This window comes from Thermobia domestica, chromosome 3, assembly GCF_964235325.1.
Source record: "Thermobia domestica chromosome 3, izTheDome1.hap1.1, whole genome shotgun sequence".
NCBI lineage: Eukaryota > Metazoa > Arthropoda > Insecta > Zygentoma > Lepismatidae > Thermobia > Thermobia domestica.
Window position 1 is genome coordinate 273,412,033 of NC_137456.1, and position 17,914 is coordinate 273,429,946.

The 17,914-nt window shown below is 33.2% G+C and overlaps 1 protein-coding gene across 3 annotated transcripts in view; it reads left to right on the forward strand.

Annotated features, from left to right (window-relative positions):
- LOC145681051 (uncharacterized) overlaps window positions 1–17,914 on the forward strand; it is a 97,383-nt gene that overhangs the window by 39,795 nt on the left and 39,674 nt on the right. For all 3 annotated transcript variants that reach the window (XM_081752388.1, XM_081752389.1, XM_081752387.1), the window contains exons 2-3: window positions 7,276–8,167; window positions 15,315–15,422. In XM_081752388.1, the coding sequence (XP_081608514.1) occupies window positions 7,365–8,167; window positions 15,315–15,422 (911 nt within the window). In that variant the 5' untranslated portion in view covers window positions 7,276–7,364. The remainder of the gene's footprint in view (window positions 1–7,275; window positions 8,168–15,314; window positions 15,423–17,914) is intronic.

Genomic DNA, 17,914 nt, shown 5'->3' on the forward strand with positions numbered 1-17,914 from the left:
CATGTTGTGCAACAAATGCAATTGTTGCAATCACAATCTTTAAATATAAATAACATTTTAACACTTTTACCCCAAAAACATTGAAATATTTCGAAAAAAAATATAAGGCGAGTTTTTTTTTTTTTTTTTTTTTTTTTTTTTTTTTTTTTTACAAAAAGCTCGGTTTATTCAAACCCGGACAGTACAAATGTAGTAGTTACTATGCTGCAGCATCGTCACGATCTCGCTGAATCTCCCATACTGAGCAGTGAGGTACATGCACCAAACACTAAAATTCAGAATATTTTTAAGCGATTTTGAACTCTCAAATTTTTCGATATTAGCAGATACCCAAGACACTATCATACAAGACATAGTTAGCATCTAAATAGTACCTGTAAAAAATTCCTGGCCGACGAACTAGCTGATCTAATAATACTAGAGCCCATGAATGCTCCTATAGCTTTACTGTTTAGTATAAATATTTCTGAAAGAGATCAACTAAACTGACTTTTCGGAGTAGTAACAATATGTGTGTGGTAAACAACAATAAGAACCATGACAGTGATAACTAAAATAGAATTCGGAATGGTTCCCTGTTAAAAGCCTTAGAGGCAAAAATTTAGAGGAAGAAATATAAACAGCTTCAACGAAGGAACATCTGAAAATCACCGACTTAGGAATTAGTGACAATAATGGAAAATTTCCATAGAGTGCCATTGTTTCTGGTAAGGTCTCGAGTATTGAAGCGAATGCTGTGGAAAATCAACAGGCGCCAGATTTGGAGAATGAAATTAAAAATTGTTTTAAGTCAAAACGATTAATTAAATTTGGGAACTAGAAAATCGAGAAGGTGTAAAAAACCAAATATTTTTAAAGACGATTTTTTTAAATGGTAAATCAAAACCCGAGTGAGTTAGTGATATACCATCAGAACGTACAAGAGCTCATAATTGATAAAAGAAATGTGTTAATAAGTGGAAGTAATAAGTGACATGCCGCGTAATGTAAATTTATTATGTTTAACTGAAGACTGGTTGAATCCAGATGAGCTGAGTGACCATAATGCGTTTTCAGTCCATAAGGCGTAGAATTTTACAGTATTATTAAAAGATGAGATTATTAATGGAATAATGCATAAACCCGGTAATAGATTAGTAGCGAAAAGGTATTTTAATGACTCCAGCGTACAACATCTGTATTCTCCTTTACTTCACGAAACCTGAGAGCAGGCATTCACGGCTAATAACTTGAATGATGCATGGGATAGTTTTTACAATATCTTCGTAATTTATTTCAACGAAGCGTTTCCAAAATAATGTATATCTACTTCTACATATAATATTAAAAAAAACTTGGGTAACAAACGGTACTAAGACTTCACGTAAGACACTAAAATCTCTAAATATAACGTATAAACAAGGAAATTTGTCTCAAGTAATGCAAGAATACTATATCACTACAAAAGCATTTATAGAAAGCTGCTTAAATTTGCCAAGAAATCATATTGCTCAAACTATAGAGACAATAGTGAAAGCATACCCGCAACTGTGTGGAAGGTAGTAAACACATAGTTAAAAAAGCACCAAAACGAAAAATGAAATTACTGAATTAAACGTTACTGGAAACAAATTTATAAATGCAGCACATTTTGTAAACGTCTTGAATCATTATTACAGAGCTATTCATAACATGCACATTCCTAATGATGTATCCCACCCGAACATCTGTAATACGCCAATCGGTACCTTGTTATTACGCCCCATCTGAACAAGAGAAGTACTGAATACTCCAAGGTCAAACCGTTATATATTTTTTGTTATCTAAACATGTAATTTCACCCACACAGTTTGGTTTTCAAAAACACAAACAAACTGAAATTGCTATTTATAATTACAGGAATAGGATCATGGAAGACCTGGGCAAAAGCGGAAAATTCGTGGGAATGTTTTGGTATTTATACAATGCTTTCGATTCTATCCGTCGTAACATTCTTATACATAAACTTAATAGTTACGGTTTAAGAGGACTTGTCAACTCATGAATTAAATCTTATTTGAAAATTCATGCCCAAGCTATGGAAATATCATTTGTCTCAGAATCAGCTAATTTTCAATATAAATTTAAAAGCATTTCTACTGGTGTTCCGCAAGGATCAATATTAGGACCCATATTATTTCTGTTATAGGTAAATGATTTACCAAGTGGCGCAACGCTAGCAAATACAACTATGTACGCTCTTGTCACAAGTCTAACTAACTGACACAAGCTATGATATTATCTACAATAAAATTGACGATACAGCCAGTAGTTTAGAAAACTCGTTTACCCAAAACAAACTAAAATTAAACATAGACAAATATACAGCCCTAAATTTCAATCAGTTCAAAATAAGCATTGCGTAGATATCGATATACTGTTAAATAACCAAATAAAATATTCAAACTCAACTAAATTTCTGAGATTTTGTGTAAATTTCAGTCTTTATTTAGGAAACATATTTTCATTGGCCCAAAACGTCAATAAAATGTTCTAAAAAGGAAACTATCAAACAGGTTTTAAATTTAGATCACTCCGTAACATTTATTTTGGACTTTTTCAGTTTTACTAACATATAGCATAGTCTTATGGGAAGTTCCCAAGAAAGTGGCATGTTGTTCGTTTTTTAAAAAAATAAAAAAGTTAAGAAGCACAACAGGGGCCAAAATAAATGACTTGTGTGGTCCAATATTAGCTGAATTTGAAACATTGCCCCTACTTTCTCTATACATATTTCGCATGTTGCTTTTTGTTAAAACAACATTACTAACACACCACCAAGCCATAAATACGATACCGGGCGTAAGGATAAAATCCCAGGAAACAGCATCGCGTAAAGTAATACAACATTTATGGGTACCATATTTTATAATAAACTTACCCAATATTTTTGAATGACGGAACACAGCGGAGAATACAAGAGTTTACTGAAAAGCTATCTTGCAGTTATTCCGCAAATGAATTCCTAGATGTGTAAATGAACTTTGTTTCTGATATATAAAAAAAAATATCCATTTTTGTGTTTCTTTTGTATCGGAGCTTGGTATTTTAAAGTAATCAGATTTATGTCACCACCATATATATGTATGGCGGATATATGTATCTTTATATCTTGACAAGTCTTATTCACTGGGGCCGCGGTGGCTCAGTAGTAGAGCGTTCACCTCTGGTGCTTGGGGTTCCGGGTTCGATCCCATCCCCCGCCAAGTGAACTTCGTGGTGGAAACACACTGTGTGCGTGGGTTTTCTCGGGGTTCTCCCGTTTCCTCCCACTTTCTTCATTCCACCATTTCATTCATTTCTCAGGGGGGCGCGGTGGCTCAGTGGTAGAGCGTTCACCTCTGGTGCTTGGGGTCCCGGGTTCGATCCCAGCCCCCGCCAAGTGAACTTTGTGGTGGACAAACACCGTGCTCGTGGGTTTTCTGGGGGTTCTCCTGTTTCCTCCCACTTTCTTCATTTCACTCATCTCTCATTATCACCATCTCCTTTAGCCTAATCGGCATAACCGTGAAACATAAAACTTAATGATTTCATTTCATTTTCATTCATTTCTCATCTTCACCGTCTCCTTTAGCCTAACCGGCATAACCATGGGACCTAAAACTCAAAGATTTCATTTCATTTTCATTTTCAAGTTTTATTCAGACGCACAAATTCGTAAAATCTGTATGATTATAAAGTCGAAATAAAATGAAATATGATATACAAAAATGTGCTGCTTACGCCACGGCAGCGAAAAGAAACTGCCTTTAGACTTCACATATCTGTTCCTCTTTCTGAGCCGTATTCACAGCTTCAGTGAGTGCTTTTATTTGCAGCCTCTTACTGTAGACTGCAAATTAATGTAGTGGAATAGCGAAAGAAGATGACAAAATTAGTAAAATACTTATTGTATATTAAAATAAGCTGTTTATAAAACCAGTCCTTCTACACTAAAAGTTATTTGTAATGTTCTGCTTTTTAAAATATTTTAATACATATCAGCAGGATTATAATAAGACCACAAAAATTAGGAGTCGAGTTACTACATCAATTGAAATTAAAAATAAATCGCGCGCAGATCGAGAACATTGAAGTCTTCGTATTATTGTTAAAAATACAGCTTTATTTTCCAAATTTGGCTTTTAATGTCTTGAAAATTCAAGTTCTGTTTTCGCCTATACATCTTTCCCACTCTTAGTTGTAGAAATTGACAACTTGTTGGCATAGATATTACAAAGTTAGTGTATCTCCATGCAATTTTATCACTGCTACAAATATAGTCCTTTCTGCCCCAAAAAGCTCTTAATGGCTTAGAAAACTTGTGTTTTGCTTCATCCTTTACATTGTTATTATCATCTACTGTACAATTAGCATTTGATCACACTATTACAACTATTCATATCTTCATATTAAAACAACTCCTATTATATAGCATCTTTTCTGCTTTACAATATTTCCTCAAGAAAAATGCTTTCGTGATCACTGCGGAGAAAGTTATAGTAAACAAAGGCTGGTTAATACAGATGGTTAGCCTATCGAAAGAATATCATGAGCAAGAACAGTGCTCAAAAACTTTTCTTTTTACTCAGACTCCAGTTGTCAGAGCTAGACATCATAATATAAAAATAATTTGATATATGAGCTTACATATTTTAGATTTAAAGTGTCTAGACTCCAGACACGTATTTTCAGTTGCTATTGTTATCTGGTGCCTGGGGTTTCTCAATCGTCGACAAGAGGAATATTAACAGAAAATTATTATGTTTTAGATGTGTTAGTTTTCAATATCACCGTTTTCTTTTCCCCTCACACCAAATCAATTCTGAGCATGTTAATGTATTCATAATTTTTCTTGTAAGCTCTACATGTGAGCAAAGTTTGTTATGTAGTACTACACTTACAGGAGATTAAAGTGTGAAAGTATTGCGTTTTATACGTTTTTTAATGTCCACAGAAAAGAAAATCAACTAAAGTACTGTTCATATACTTCGCTTCATAAAGTTTCTTTTTAAACGTACTAGTAACCTGCCATATACCCCAACTGGCATCTTTGTGTAAGTCTCATTGTTCTTTGATATATATATATATATATATATATATATATATATATATATGGTGTTAGCCTAAAAGAAATAGACAAATTTAGTAGTCCACCAAATGTAAAGTTTTAATGACATGGTGACATAACTTATACAACTTTTAGGGTACATTTGGAAGTTTTTGTGGTACAGCTACACAGAAACATCCTTTGGTTTCACGGGAAACATCTAGTCTGTAGTCCAATTCTTCCCAAACGTGCATGAAGGTCTGACTGTCAACCAATGCAACAGAATCTCTGATTCGTCCTTTCAGTTGCCTCAGACTCTGAGGATAGGGGGGAACATACACTTTATCTCTTATGAAGCCCCACAGAAAGTAATCATACGGTATGAGGTCTGGACTTCGTGGTGGCCATTAAGTCATAGCCATGTTCTCATCTGTTGAACGGCTAACCTACTGCCTAGAAAGAACTTCGTCAAGGTAACCCTTTACATCGGAATGCCAGTGTGATGGGGCTGCATCCTTCACAAATATGAAACTGTCACTACCTTCTTCAAGTTGTGGCATCAACCAAAGTTGCAACGTGTTCAGGTACATGTACATCTTCTAGTAATGATTTCTTCTTGGAAAAAGAACGGTCCATACACCTTTCTGGGTGATACAGCACAAAACACATTACCCTTCGGGGAGTCCCTAATCTGTTCCACAATCTTGTGAGTGTTTTCACTTCCTCATATGCGCATGTTATGTTTGTTTACGACACCACTAATGTCAAAGGTTGATTCGTCCTCAAATGTAAGCAGCTGAAGGAAGTCATAGTTTTCTTCACAAATATTTTGTATGAACACACAAAACTCTAAACATAGTTATTTGTCACTTTCACTCAAACTTTGCAGTAATTGCAATCGATATAGATACAATTTGAGACGTTTACGTAGAATGTTCCAGACAGTCTTTTGAGGGATATCAAGTTCACTGCTGCAAGTGTCGTTTATTTCCTCGGGCTGCGATCATAGCTCGCACGAACGCGCTCAGCTCTTTCCTTGACACTGGAGGTCTTCCCGTGCATTTCTTCTTACAGAGACAACCTGTTTCTTCAAATTTATGCACCCAGTCATAAATGTACTGCCGTGCGGTAGTTGTTTCCCATACTTTGTCCTAAAATGACGTTGCACTACAGTAACTCAATTTTTCTTGCCATATTCCAGAACACAGAACGCTTTTCTATTTGACTCGACATATTCCTTAAAGCCATTTCAAGGTCAACTTTGAGAGCAAGGCTGCTTACGTCACACACCCATCACTGAAACAAAACGAAAACTGCCAGCCGCAATCTTCAAGTATGTACTTATGTACCATAGATAGAATCTTTTTGTTCAAAAAATACATAACATTTTATACATAGTACAACTTGTCTATTTCTTTTAGGCTAACTCTGTATATATATATATATATATATATATATATATATATATATATATATATATATATATATATATATATATATATATATATAGAGCGAGAGAGAGAGAGAGAGATTCTGCAACGTTCCTAGATAACCGCGTTGTGTGGGATTGCAGTCGATCAATAATGAGAAAATGGAATACATATAATGTTGAAAATTTCAATACGACATTCCAAGACATTGTTCCATCTAAATGCATGAAGTTGTAGCCTACTAAACTTCATTCGACTAGTTTGTAGTTTATTTTAATAGAGTAGAAATATCAGCATTTTTATGTATTTCACGTCTGTGAAAACATCGCATCAGATATCTTCTAGTACCTACCTATTTTCAAAGCAAATTTTAGATGTCCCGCTTTATCTCTTTCCCTCTCTGTCTTTGTATATATATATATATATATATATATATATATATATATATAACATATGAGTTGTGAATGCTATTTCCTGCCTAATAATAAAATTTAATTTAATTACATTATTATTTTTATCATATTTATTATTATATATATATTTGTTGTTTCATGAAAATCGGATAAATTTATGGGATATATTAACGAACAGACAGTGAGACAGAAGGACACAGAAAATCTGGTTTGGTTGTATGGCAGAATTCCACTAGCTCACTTAAAAAGAAACTGACATGAATTTAAGTTTATGACCAGTACTTACCAGATTGCTACACTCACCTCAAAAGTGTGTTTGTGTTATTTTATATATTAATAGATACATGTGTGTTATGTAGTAATAATATTTTTAATCACATTTCAGAAGTTTTCACTTTGCTGCAACGGTGAGAGCTTTTACAAATCAACAACCTACAAAATAGTTTTTGCGTTAAATAAGTGGCTTCTGGTAGAATGAACATTCCATTGACTACAGTTAAAACGAAAATAGACAGTGAAACGACTGAAAATTGTGATTACGAATTATATCGTAGTAATGATTATCAGCTGAAACATAATCATATTTCAAAATGTTCTGTGAACTTCTTGAAATGTAAAGAATCAACCGAAAGTGCAACGGATGGATGTAATAATATTCTAGTTTCTGCGGTGCCTAAATTCGAAACCGCTTCAGAACATAATAAAAATGATATAGTATCGGATTGGAAGCTAGCTTCGAGAGCCATATGTTTAGTCAAACGTTTATCAATACCTAATTTGTCTACAAAATACGAACCATTTCACAATATAATAAAGTTCGCGGATTCAGAATTGAGTGATTCCTGTGGTAGGGCTGAAGATTCAAGTAATCATTTTTCGAGACTTATTAGGGACAAGAAAGAAAAGAACGTTCAACAGTCTGGTTCAGGAGAAAACAGAAGTTCCGGATATAATGACATTAGACTTTCCATGGTTAGATATTCTTTGGAGCCCAAATTTAAAGCTACTTCAGAATATAATAAAAATTATGCGGAATCAGATTTCAAACTAACTTCAAGAGCCATATGTTTAGTAAAGCCTTTATCGATATCTAATTTGGTTAGAAATAGCGCATCACTTCGCAGTAACTTGAAATTTGTAGATAAAGAACTCGTTCACTATACTCCTAGTGCTGAAGAATCAAGCAGTCCTGTATCTAGTCTTCGCAGAAATAAGAAGGAAGAGGACATTCAAGGAAGTGAATATCGAAGACCAGAGGATGATGATCTGGAATTGAGGTACGTTTTTATTTGTAACATTCCATTGTTGTGAGAAACTCAATTTTTTTTATGCTAACCCAGTGAGTTTTATTGGACAATTGGGTTTAAATAAATTGTGTACTACATTCAAAGCCGTGTTTCTACATAAAGTATCTTTAATCATCATTGTTCTATTTTACACATTCGAAGTAAAATGTTGAAAATCCCTTCTCGCACAAAGTAAATCCGTGAGGATCCATCGCGTTTCGGTTTGTACTTATATCCGTTTATATTTTGATTTGTAGAAAGGAGAAATTAGTCAATTTTGTAGAGTAACAAAGAAGTGGGTAGTTCTCTATATTATAAAATAAGATTAAAATCCCCTTTTATACTCAAGATTCAACAACCATTCGTTGTGGCTGAAGATGCTTTAACATTCCTATAAAAAATGTCAACTACATACTAGGATAGTACCTCACAAAGAAGTCAGAAAAGAAATAAAACACTTAGCTACACATTTAGCACAAATGCAGTGTGACGCATAAATATTAATCATCATCCCTAGAACCTGTGTGCTTGTTTCATAGTGATTCTTTTCTTATGTCCAGGGAGTATATTGGTATAAGAAAGTGCATTTTCCACTTTTTGCTTTCGACGATATAAAATGATTATGCCCATTGAAGTTTATGTAAATATCATTTTGTAAATTGCATTTGACAATGGGCAAGAGATGATTATAAAACATAGAGGTAAGTTTTTTTACCTCCTGTTCTATGAAAGTAATCTTACACTTTTTGTATTCACGTTTCTAGCTTATAGACAAGAGAGAAGTTTCAATTTAGCCAAAATATTATGTTCTAATGTAGTACGTTAAGGGCACATGATGGACGACTTATTGTCTTTTTAACATTTGGAAGAGAGTGTCATTGCTAAGTGCAGATTGTTGAAGCAAAACTGAATAATTTTTCGGAGATTCCATTACAATCAATATCAAGAAATACGTTAGTATATAGTGTCTATGCAAGATAGTTACAACACAGTATATGCTTAGTCATATTACGTTTTCCTTTCTTGATTTCACGAAATCTCTTGAACCGTACAGTCTGTTTTGATTTTCTTTTAATTAATAGTTTTAGACTTTTCATGATTGTTTTTGTTAAGTGGGACTATTCTTAATCTACCGTTTGGTAGGAACCTTCAGATAATTATCTTCGTTTATATACAGTGTATGTTATTGTTTAAGGAAAAATCTGGTAAAAATTCGTTTCCTTTATGCAGATTTGTGGAAGTAGAGGTTTAGCTGTGCCCAGTTCTGCGACTTATACACAATATGTCGGAAAGGTAACGGAGCTTTTTTTTATAGATAACTATTAGCTCCATGTATTGAAGCAACATATCATCGGAAAGCTCGATATCTGCTCAACAAAACGAGATCACAGTCATGAGAATCGATTAAAAGAGTGTCAAGTTATATAAGGGAAAATGATTGTATCTGGCATCACTTTGTCACAAAAACACGATGGAGCAAAGAGCCAATTTTAAATTCTGTTTTAACCTAGTTGAGCCAATTTTAAATTCTGTTTCAAGCTAGGTAAGACATTTACACAAACATTGGAAATGATGAAACAAATGTATGGTGATGAGTGCTTATCTCGCATACGTGGGTTCCAATAGTATACGCGATTCCGGGGCGGTGGTGAGTCCTTTTGAGACAACTCAAAGTCAGGCAGACCAAAAAACAAAAATCGCAATGAGTTGGTGGAACAAGTGTATGAAATGATCGCCCACGATGCGAATTCGACTATGAGATTGTTAGCAGAGGAATTAAATACGACGAAAGACATAATTCACGAAATTTTGACAAACGATTTAAAGAAACGGAAAATTTTTGCTTGGTTTGTTTTGCACAGGTTAACTGACGACCAAAAACTTGCTCGAGTTTAACATTGCAAATACCTGATTAAAACAGCTAGACGAAACAAAACATTCTTGGAATCGATTGTAACTGGTGATGAGACTTGATGCTTCAAGTACAACCCGCAAACGAAACGCCAAAATAGTACGTGGGAGTTCCCAAGTTTTCCGAAAGCGGAAAATTGCTTTTTTAAAAGTCACATGAGATAACAAATATAATTTGTTTTTACGATTCCAAAAGTATTATACGACTTCAGGAATTCCACAAGGTCAAACTGTTAATGGTGAATATTATCTGGATGTTATGGAACGTTTGTGGAAGCAATCGTTCGCGTAAAATCCCGAGTATCAACCAGCATACATTTGTCTTTATTGCACGACAATGCATAATGTCTCACAACCGTCGCAGTTCGTAACTTTTTGACTAAAAGCCTAATCGGTGTGCTTCCACATCCTCTGTATTAACCTGATTTAACACCGTGTGACAATTTTCCATCCCCGAAATTAAAATTGGCCATGAAAGGAACATTTTGTGACTGTTACACACGTCAAGTTTTTCGTAACGACGGTTATTAAGGCGATTTTGAAAAAGGACATTAAACAGTCTCTGCTAGAATTGACTGAACGTGTCCACCGGTATATTGATGCGGAAGGGATGTATTTTTCAATAAAGGGAAGTACAGTTCGTAAAATACCTAACTTGCTATGTTTAATTTAATAAGTTCCGTTATCCTTCTGACATACTATGTACTCTTGATAATGTTTTGGGTATCGTGATAAGGAGCGTACAAGATCAATAACAAATGTATTTGTATTTTCTCGTACGACTCAACACTTGCTATTTGTCTACTTTCCAAACAACAACAACGATCTTCATAACAACCTCTTTTTTGTTGTCAAAAATATGAAATAAAATAACATTTGGGTAAACGAATATACCTTTCCATGTACGCATATGTGGAAAAAGTCATCTTGCTAATGCAACTGCTTCAATTTTACTGACTTTTTCATCCTCCTTATTCGCCGTTTATAATACTCTTTTCCCTAGTTGGAAACAAACTTCCAGTGCATTGTGAAATCACCTTATGAATGTTTTCCTTTTCCTTAATTAAGACAAAGATTACATGAATAATGATTATATTTCACAAGCCGTGTTTGATTTGATGACTTTTTCTACTATTGTGTTGTATTCGTCTTTGCTGTTTAGAATGAAAACTGTCATAGAGTGTTGATTCATCTTTAGTTTTATGCATGGAGTAAAACAGATGAAAAAAGAAAACAATGCCAAACTTCCGTTTCTTAATGCATTCCTTTCTAGTGGTTTTATCGATTACGAAATACTCTCCTTTTGCACGCATTTCTGCGTCATGTGCCGAACTATTGCGAGGCTATGTGACACGGGTCCTACTGATTAACTTGGAATCCGAAATATATTAGCTCCCACAGAGAATCGAACCAGGGTCTCCCACGCCAAAGGCGCATACGCTAACCGCGTAGTAGGAAACAATAGAGTTCATAAACTAGACCTTTAGTGTTGAAAGTAACACAATAAATATTCCAATGGAATATTAAAATACTTAATTTTCCAAGCTCCCAAATCAAATGCACAAAGAAAATAATTATTTTCAATTGATCAGATTACTCTTTTGGGGAAAATGAACACTGAAAATATCGTTTTACGCTTTCAGACGCAGCATGTAATTACAGTGCACTTAAATTACAATTTTTAAACTATATCAACAAATGACCGTTGTCTATAGGTATACCTTTAATTTTGAGTTCTTTTCACTTCGAAAAATATAGCAGGAATGAAGCGCTTTTCTAACACAGACATTGGATCTCATATATTTGATACAATAGATTCTCGTTTAATTTTCTGTGGGGAAATTCATTTTTTTTATTTAATAGTGCAATTTAAATTCCTATATACGATAAACAAAAATGAAATTTAAATAAAAGTTTAAATTGCACTACTAAATATAGAAAGCTCGTCACGCCACATTCTTCACTATATTGTCCTCATACCTCGAATCTACAGCTTAAACAATTTTGGAGCTACATAATTTGCCTTCGATACTATGAGAATTACTTTGCTTAACATTATACAATAACTATAAACAAACCTGTAGAACATTGCACATACAAACTCTGTCATAGTAATATTAATGGAATGGAAAATAAAAATAATCTCTTAACATGTTCATTAAAATTTTGAAATGTAAAAAATCAGTAAAAAATATACCGTTGAATATAATTGCATTAAAGTTTCTTTTTTAAGCAATTTTTTTTACCTTCAGTTTGGAATCACTTTACTTGGCAACAGAAATGATGTTATAGCAATTTTACTAAGTTTAAGTACCATATACTTAAATAGTTATTCATGAATTCGTAGTTTATTTTTATATGGAACCATTTCACAGTAAAGTAGGTTTTCTTGATAGAATAGTTAGAGACTTTAGTCGTAGGGATGAAAAGTCAAGTGATCACTCATCTAAACAGATTGGTTATAAAAGCGAAGAAGATACTCCAGGAAATGATGATTTTTCATAATTGGAGAACAAATCTGAGAAATTCAGGTATATCTATATTTATGCTAGTTCTCAGGATCATGCATGACACTAACATTTGGATATTCAACTCCATAAGATACTTTCTAATCTCTTTTCTTACTTTCAGTGTAAATAGGAACTAATGCGACAGGAGGGAATATGAATAAATAATAATACATTGCCTATAATGTTTTCGTAGTGTTTTCTGTATATAACATTTAATACTTACACGCGGCAAAAACTTTGAATTACAGACTGTATAAAAACTATTTCATGAATTGTATCTTGAGATGGGAAAAAATGTTTCCCTTACGCCTATTATGGTCATTTTATTAAATAATTAATTGTATGGTCCTATAGCTCTTATTCACATGAGAATGAACGTGAGCAGTAGTCAATGGTACACCATATTTAGCGCACTTGCCGGACTGGAGACTCCCCTTTCCCTTCTTAGTGTTTCTCTATCTAGCGTTATTGCAGATAAAATTGGCAGGATTATTCAAAAATCATAATGCAATAAATTTAGAATATACTATGTGCATGGTAGAAGTATAAATAACAGCTTAATTAATTACATTTTATTTTATTCCACTAGGACTGCTGGAAGCCCGTCATTTGTTTTATCCTACTATGACTACCGTCTACTTTATATTTTGTCTCTGCCTCAGTCTGTTCTAAATTAATTATAACGTTATAGATTTTATTCACATTTCCTTGAAACCTTTCTCTTGTAACTTTTCTACATGGTATGCAAAGGATAAGGGATGTATGCAGGAGTGGGTCCTGAGGATGTAACTTCCCCCAAAATTCTTGTCTTAACTGTAAAGTTATGCTTACGTTACAAATTTTAATGTAATTAAACATTATATTTAATTTTGAATCCCCAGAAATTTTAAACTTTTCTAAATTTCTTGCACGCGTGCCTGCACAGGATCACACACTATACTCTTACTACGTTGTTAGCTTATTGTTGTAACAGTGACAGGCTCCCTCCTTGAAGACTTCTTTCATTTAGCACAAATGCTTGATAAAAATGAAATTAGTTCTGAAGCCTCCTGATATTTTTTTAAAATACATTTTATACAGCTAACAAATTCGAACTCTATATACTGAAGAAGAGTTCGAGTTGTACGAGTAAAGGCAAGAAGACATGTTCCCGCCGGATTACAGTCGCATATTAAGGGGACTCGTTGTTTTACCTCCCAACTTATGCAATATATTATGCACTAATAATCATTCAACATATCATGGTATCTATCTATCTATCTATCTATCTATCTGTCTATATATATATATATGAATTTTATGAACTTCGGATCTTGAACCCCCTTATTAACGAAACACTGAGTACGCCACAGTCCAATTATGTAAAATCAATTTGGTTCGTACTTACCTCGAAACAAACGACTCACTGTATTATTTTAATGTCTACACATTTGTTCATCAATCTTTAATAGATAGTCAAGTTAAAAGGAAGGGGGAATGTATTAATAAGTAGTCAGTCTGAACACCGAGCCAAAAAAAGAAAATAGTCTGTAGTTTGTAAACATGTTTGTTTTGAAAATGTTTTACGAAAGAGAGATAATGTTATTACTTTCTGTCTCGTATTATACTATAGAAATCTGTTTTAGAAAAATGCAATTCTAAGTATATCTAGCAGGAAAATGAACCGAAGTACAGTTAATAAGTTACTTCATTAACTATTGTGTGATATTGTATGAGTTCGATTTCTTATAAGAAAATATTAAGCAGAAGCTTGAGTCCAAATTTACAGCCGAAACAGCTTCTTTTAAAGATTGGTACAATTGTTTCATATAGAAACATTTAAAAGTCTGCATTAATACAACTAGTTGGCATAGAAACATCTGAATTGCACATCTCTATGCATAATTCATCTTCCTATTCGCCAAACATAGGAATTATTGCAGTAATATAATATTTTCAGCTAGCACGTGTAGTATTGACAACATTCATATTAGTGGAAAAAAATCACTTCATACAATCGCCGGCTGGAAATTCAAAATACTGGATAACTGCAATTACACAGAGCAGAAATCCTGCTCAAGACCATGTTACTTGTTATTTCGAAAGCTCTATACAAGTTATTCACAGTAAGAACAGCTTATATGATTTTGAAATAGAGAAAATTTTTGTTCCTTAATTTCTTCTGTTGCAATTAGCTTTAATGTGTTGTGATTTGTGTCCTTGAAACTTTGAAAGATACAGCTTGAATTAAATGCACTTTTCTATCTGAAATGTTGGTGTTCATGTATGTGATTACCGGTATTTCGTTTAATTCTCGATGTAAAGATTTCATTTTTCATTTCGGAAATTCGTTTACAAAATTTCAGAACTCGATGCCATTTGATTTCGCCGGATTCAGCACAGGAAATTAATAAAGGAGACTATTTACCTTTGCGATTCCAAATTATGTCATATATAACTAAGGACCTGGAACGTAATCAATTTCAGATATGTGTATCGATATTTTGGAATATTGAAGATCAGTAAAATTTAAAAGATGGATATAATAATGTTAAATTTTCCGAGTTAAGTGATTTAGGCTATCGTCTAGAAGATAATAAAAATGATAATAGCAGTTTGCAAAGAGAGTTTAATAGCTATATGTTTAATGAGAAGTATATAAATAGATAATTGATTGTAAAGTGTTAAACATCTCACTGTAAAATCAATTTTTTAATATTCTGAGATTTTTGTTGTAGGGATGAAGATGTAAGTAATCACTGGTCTTGCCGTAGTAGTGACAAGAACGAAGAGGACGTTCAAGAACATGATTCTCGACAACTGGAGGAAAATTCTGAGGAATTCAGGTACGATTACATTTATCACATTTAGGGTTATCGTGATGTAAATCTACTTTAGACATTCATCTACTTGTAATATTACGTTATTTGCATTTTCTTTCTTTGGGTAAATTTGTAGTATTTTAATTGCAAGGAATTTGAATAAATAATAGAATGCAGTCTAATGTTACGTTTTCGTGTGTTTTTATGCATACAACATTTAACAATGATACACGGGACAAGAGCGAGAAAGAAACTTTATAAATGCTAATTCGTAAATTGTACCCTGAAATATGTAAGAACATGGTATAACTGCCTATAATGGACCGTTTATTAAATTATTAAATATAAGGTCTTTTGAACATATTCATAGTCAGAAGTTGGTGAGTGATTATAAAGATAGATAGTGAATTCTTTTTTTGCTTCGTCTCTGTTGCATGAAAGTCCAGAATTTTTGTTTAGATGACCAAGATGCTGGTGTATTTCATTGTTTACTGTACCACCTAGAAGTTTCAATTTAGTTAATATTGTGTTCTAATACATTACATTAGATATATTTGGCACACATTTTATCGTGCTCTGTTTAATTATTATTTATACATGGTCCTCTTTGTCAAACACAGATTCTTAACAGAAAATTATATAATTTCGAATAGATTGCATTTGAAGCTATGCGAAGAAATACGTCAATATATAGTATCTACTCCCGTATACCCTACGCTATACACCTTATGTTTCTTTCTCTTCCTTTCTTGATTACTTGAGATACATCGAATTCGACAGTCTGTAAATAATCTTGTTAGTTCTTGACTTATCACGTTTCTTGTTATTCCATATCCTACTATTCTTTATGTGCGAATCATATATCCATTTTGTGGTATTACCATCTAGATAATCGTCTTCCTATATACCGTGCATGTTATTATATGGAAAAAATCTAGTGAAAATTCATTTTTTTTAAAAACGCAGATCTGTGGAAAGAGAGTTGTGTGGCATTTACTCTTAAAGACGGTCTATGTTTTTATAGTAAGAAGCATATAATAATAAAAACAATTATTTTTCTCCTTTCTGATTCGAATAAGCACTTCCTAGTAATACACGTTTCAAAGAGAAAAGGTCGTATTGGATCACTTATTTTTTCAAGACGGTATGAAGAAAGAAGTAATATTTGATGAAGTGTCCCTACCTCTGTGTGTGTATATATAAAGTATTGCCTTACAATTGAAAGCATTTTTAGTTTTAGGTCACAGTTTTCATCCTTTTATTAAATTAACATTCCATGTTATTTGCGAGTGTTTCTTTTTCCTTATAGTATCATGTTATTATTTTCTGAATGAAATGGGAATTGCACGGATAGGGATTCTATTCCATTAGTCGTGTATCTTCGATTTGTTTATTTGCTGAATTGTATTCGGTGTCTTTTTGATACACCTGTTTTCCTTGCGCTTTTATACTATATCAATTAATACTGACTTCAATGTTGGGGTGTAACACATACACAAATCATATATACAAGTCACATATACAGTGCTTAACTTAGTACTTTTGTTAGTTACCCCTTTTTTGTCTGATATAATACCAACTTCGAAACTGTTCTTTGCGATATGTGCAGATTTGTGTGTTAGATGCTTTCACCGTTATTAAAAGAAATAGTAGTTTCTTTTGAATTCACCTAAAGGATTTGTGTGCACCAACTTGACATCTTGAATTGAGACAGGAGATTTTCTTTTGAAGCCAGCCCTTAGTGTCAGGAAACGAAAAAAAGAGTTCTATGGTGCTGGATCCAGCAACAAAGCAGAATTGCAAGGCTGTCATTCGTTTATGAGCCACAAATTGCATGACAAACAGATCTTTATGTGCTTATACAGTATTCTGCTCAAAAATTATTAATTTTCCCAACGTCGAGACATCTTTTTCCCAAATTTTTGCGAAGTATTTTTAATATTTCAAGATAATTGTACTGATTGACTGTACTTAAAAAATAAATAAATAAATAAATAAAAGAACTTCTCATAGATTACGTTTCTCTCTATATCGGGTTGCTAAAGCTCCATTTCCTCAACGTTAAGCGTGATAAGTTTCTTTCTCTTGCTCTGGTTAAATCTTGTACTTCCACTACATAGATTGAGGTATAATATACGTGTCAAAGACAAACATCATTGTTTCCCAAAATTATTATAAAACCCACGGATTTTATTCGTTATTCGTTCGTTGTAAAGTTTACACACACACAATTCTTGAGGTTATTTGTCCTGTTCGTACGAGAAATCTACTTACATAGTTTTTCGTTCTATTCCCTATTAGCAAATTTCAGTTTTATTTTCTTGAAATCGTTTGTAGTGTTGCAAGATTGAAGCATGCCGTGTAGATATTCCAGTGTGATTCTGTATTGTCTTCTTCCCGTACCGCAAATCTGTAACTCGAGTAATTTTAGATTTAAATCTTTGGTTTTCATTTCGATGAAAATTGCTTCGAGTAATTGTTTTTCTTTAAAAAAAGCTTGAATATGGAAGTTCAAA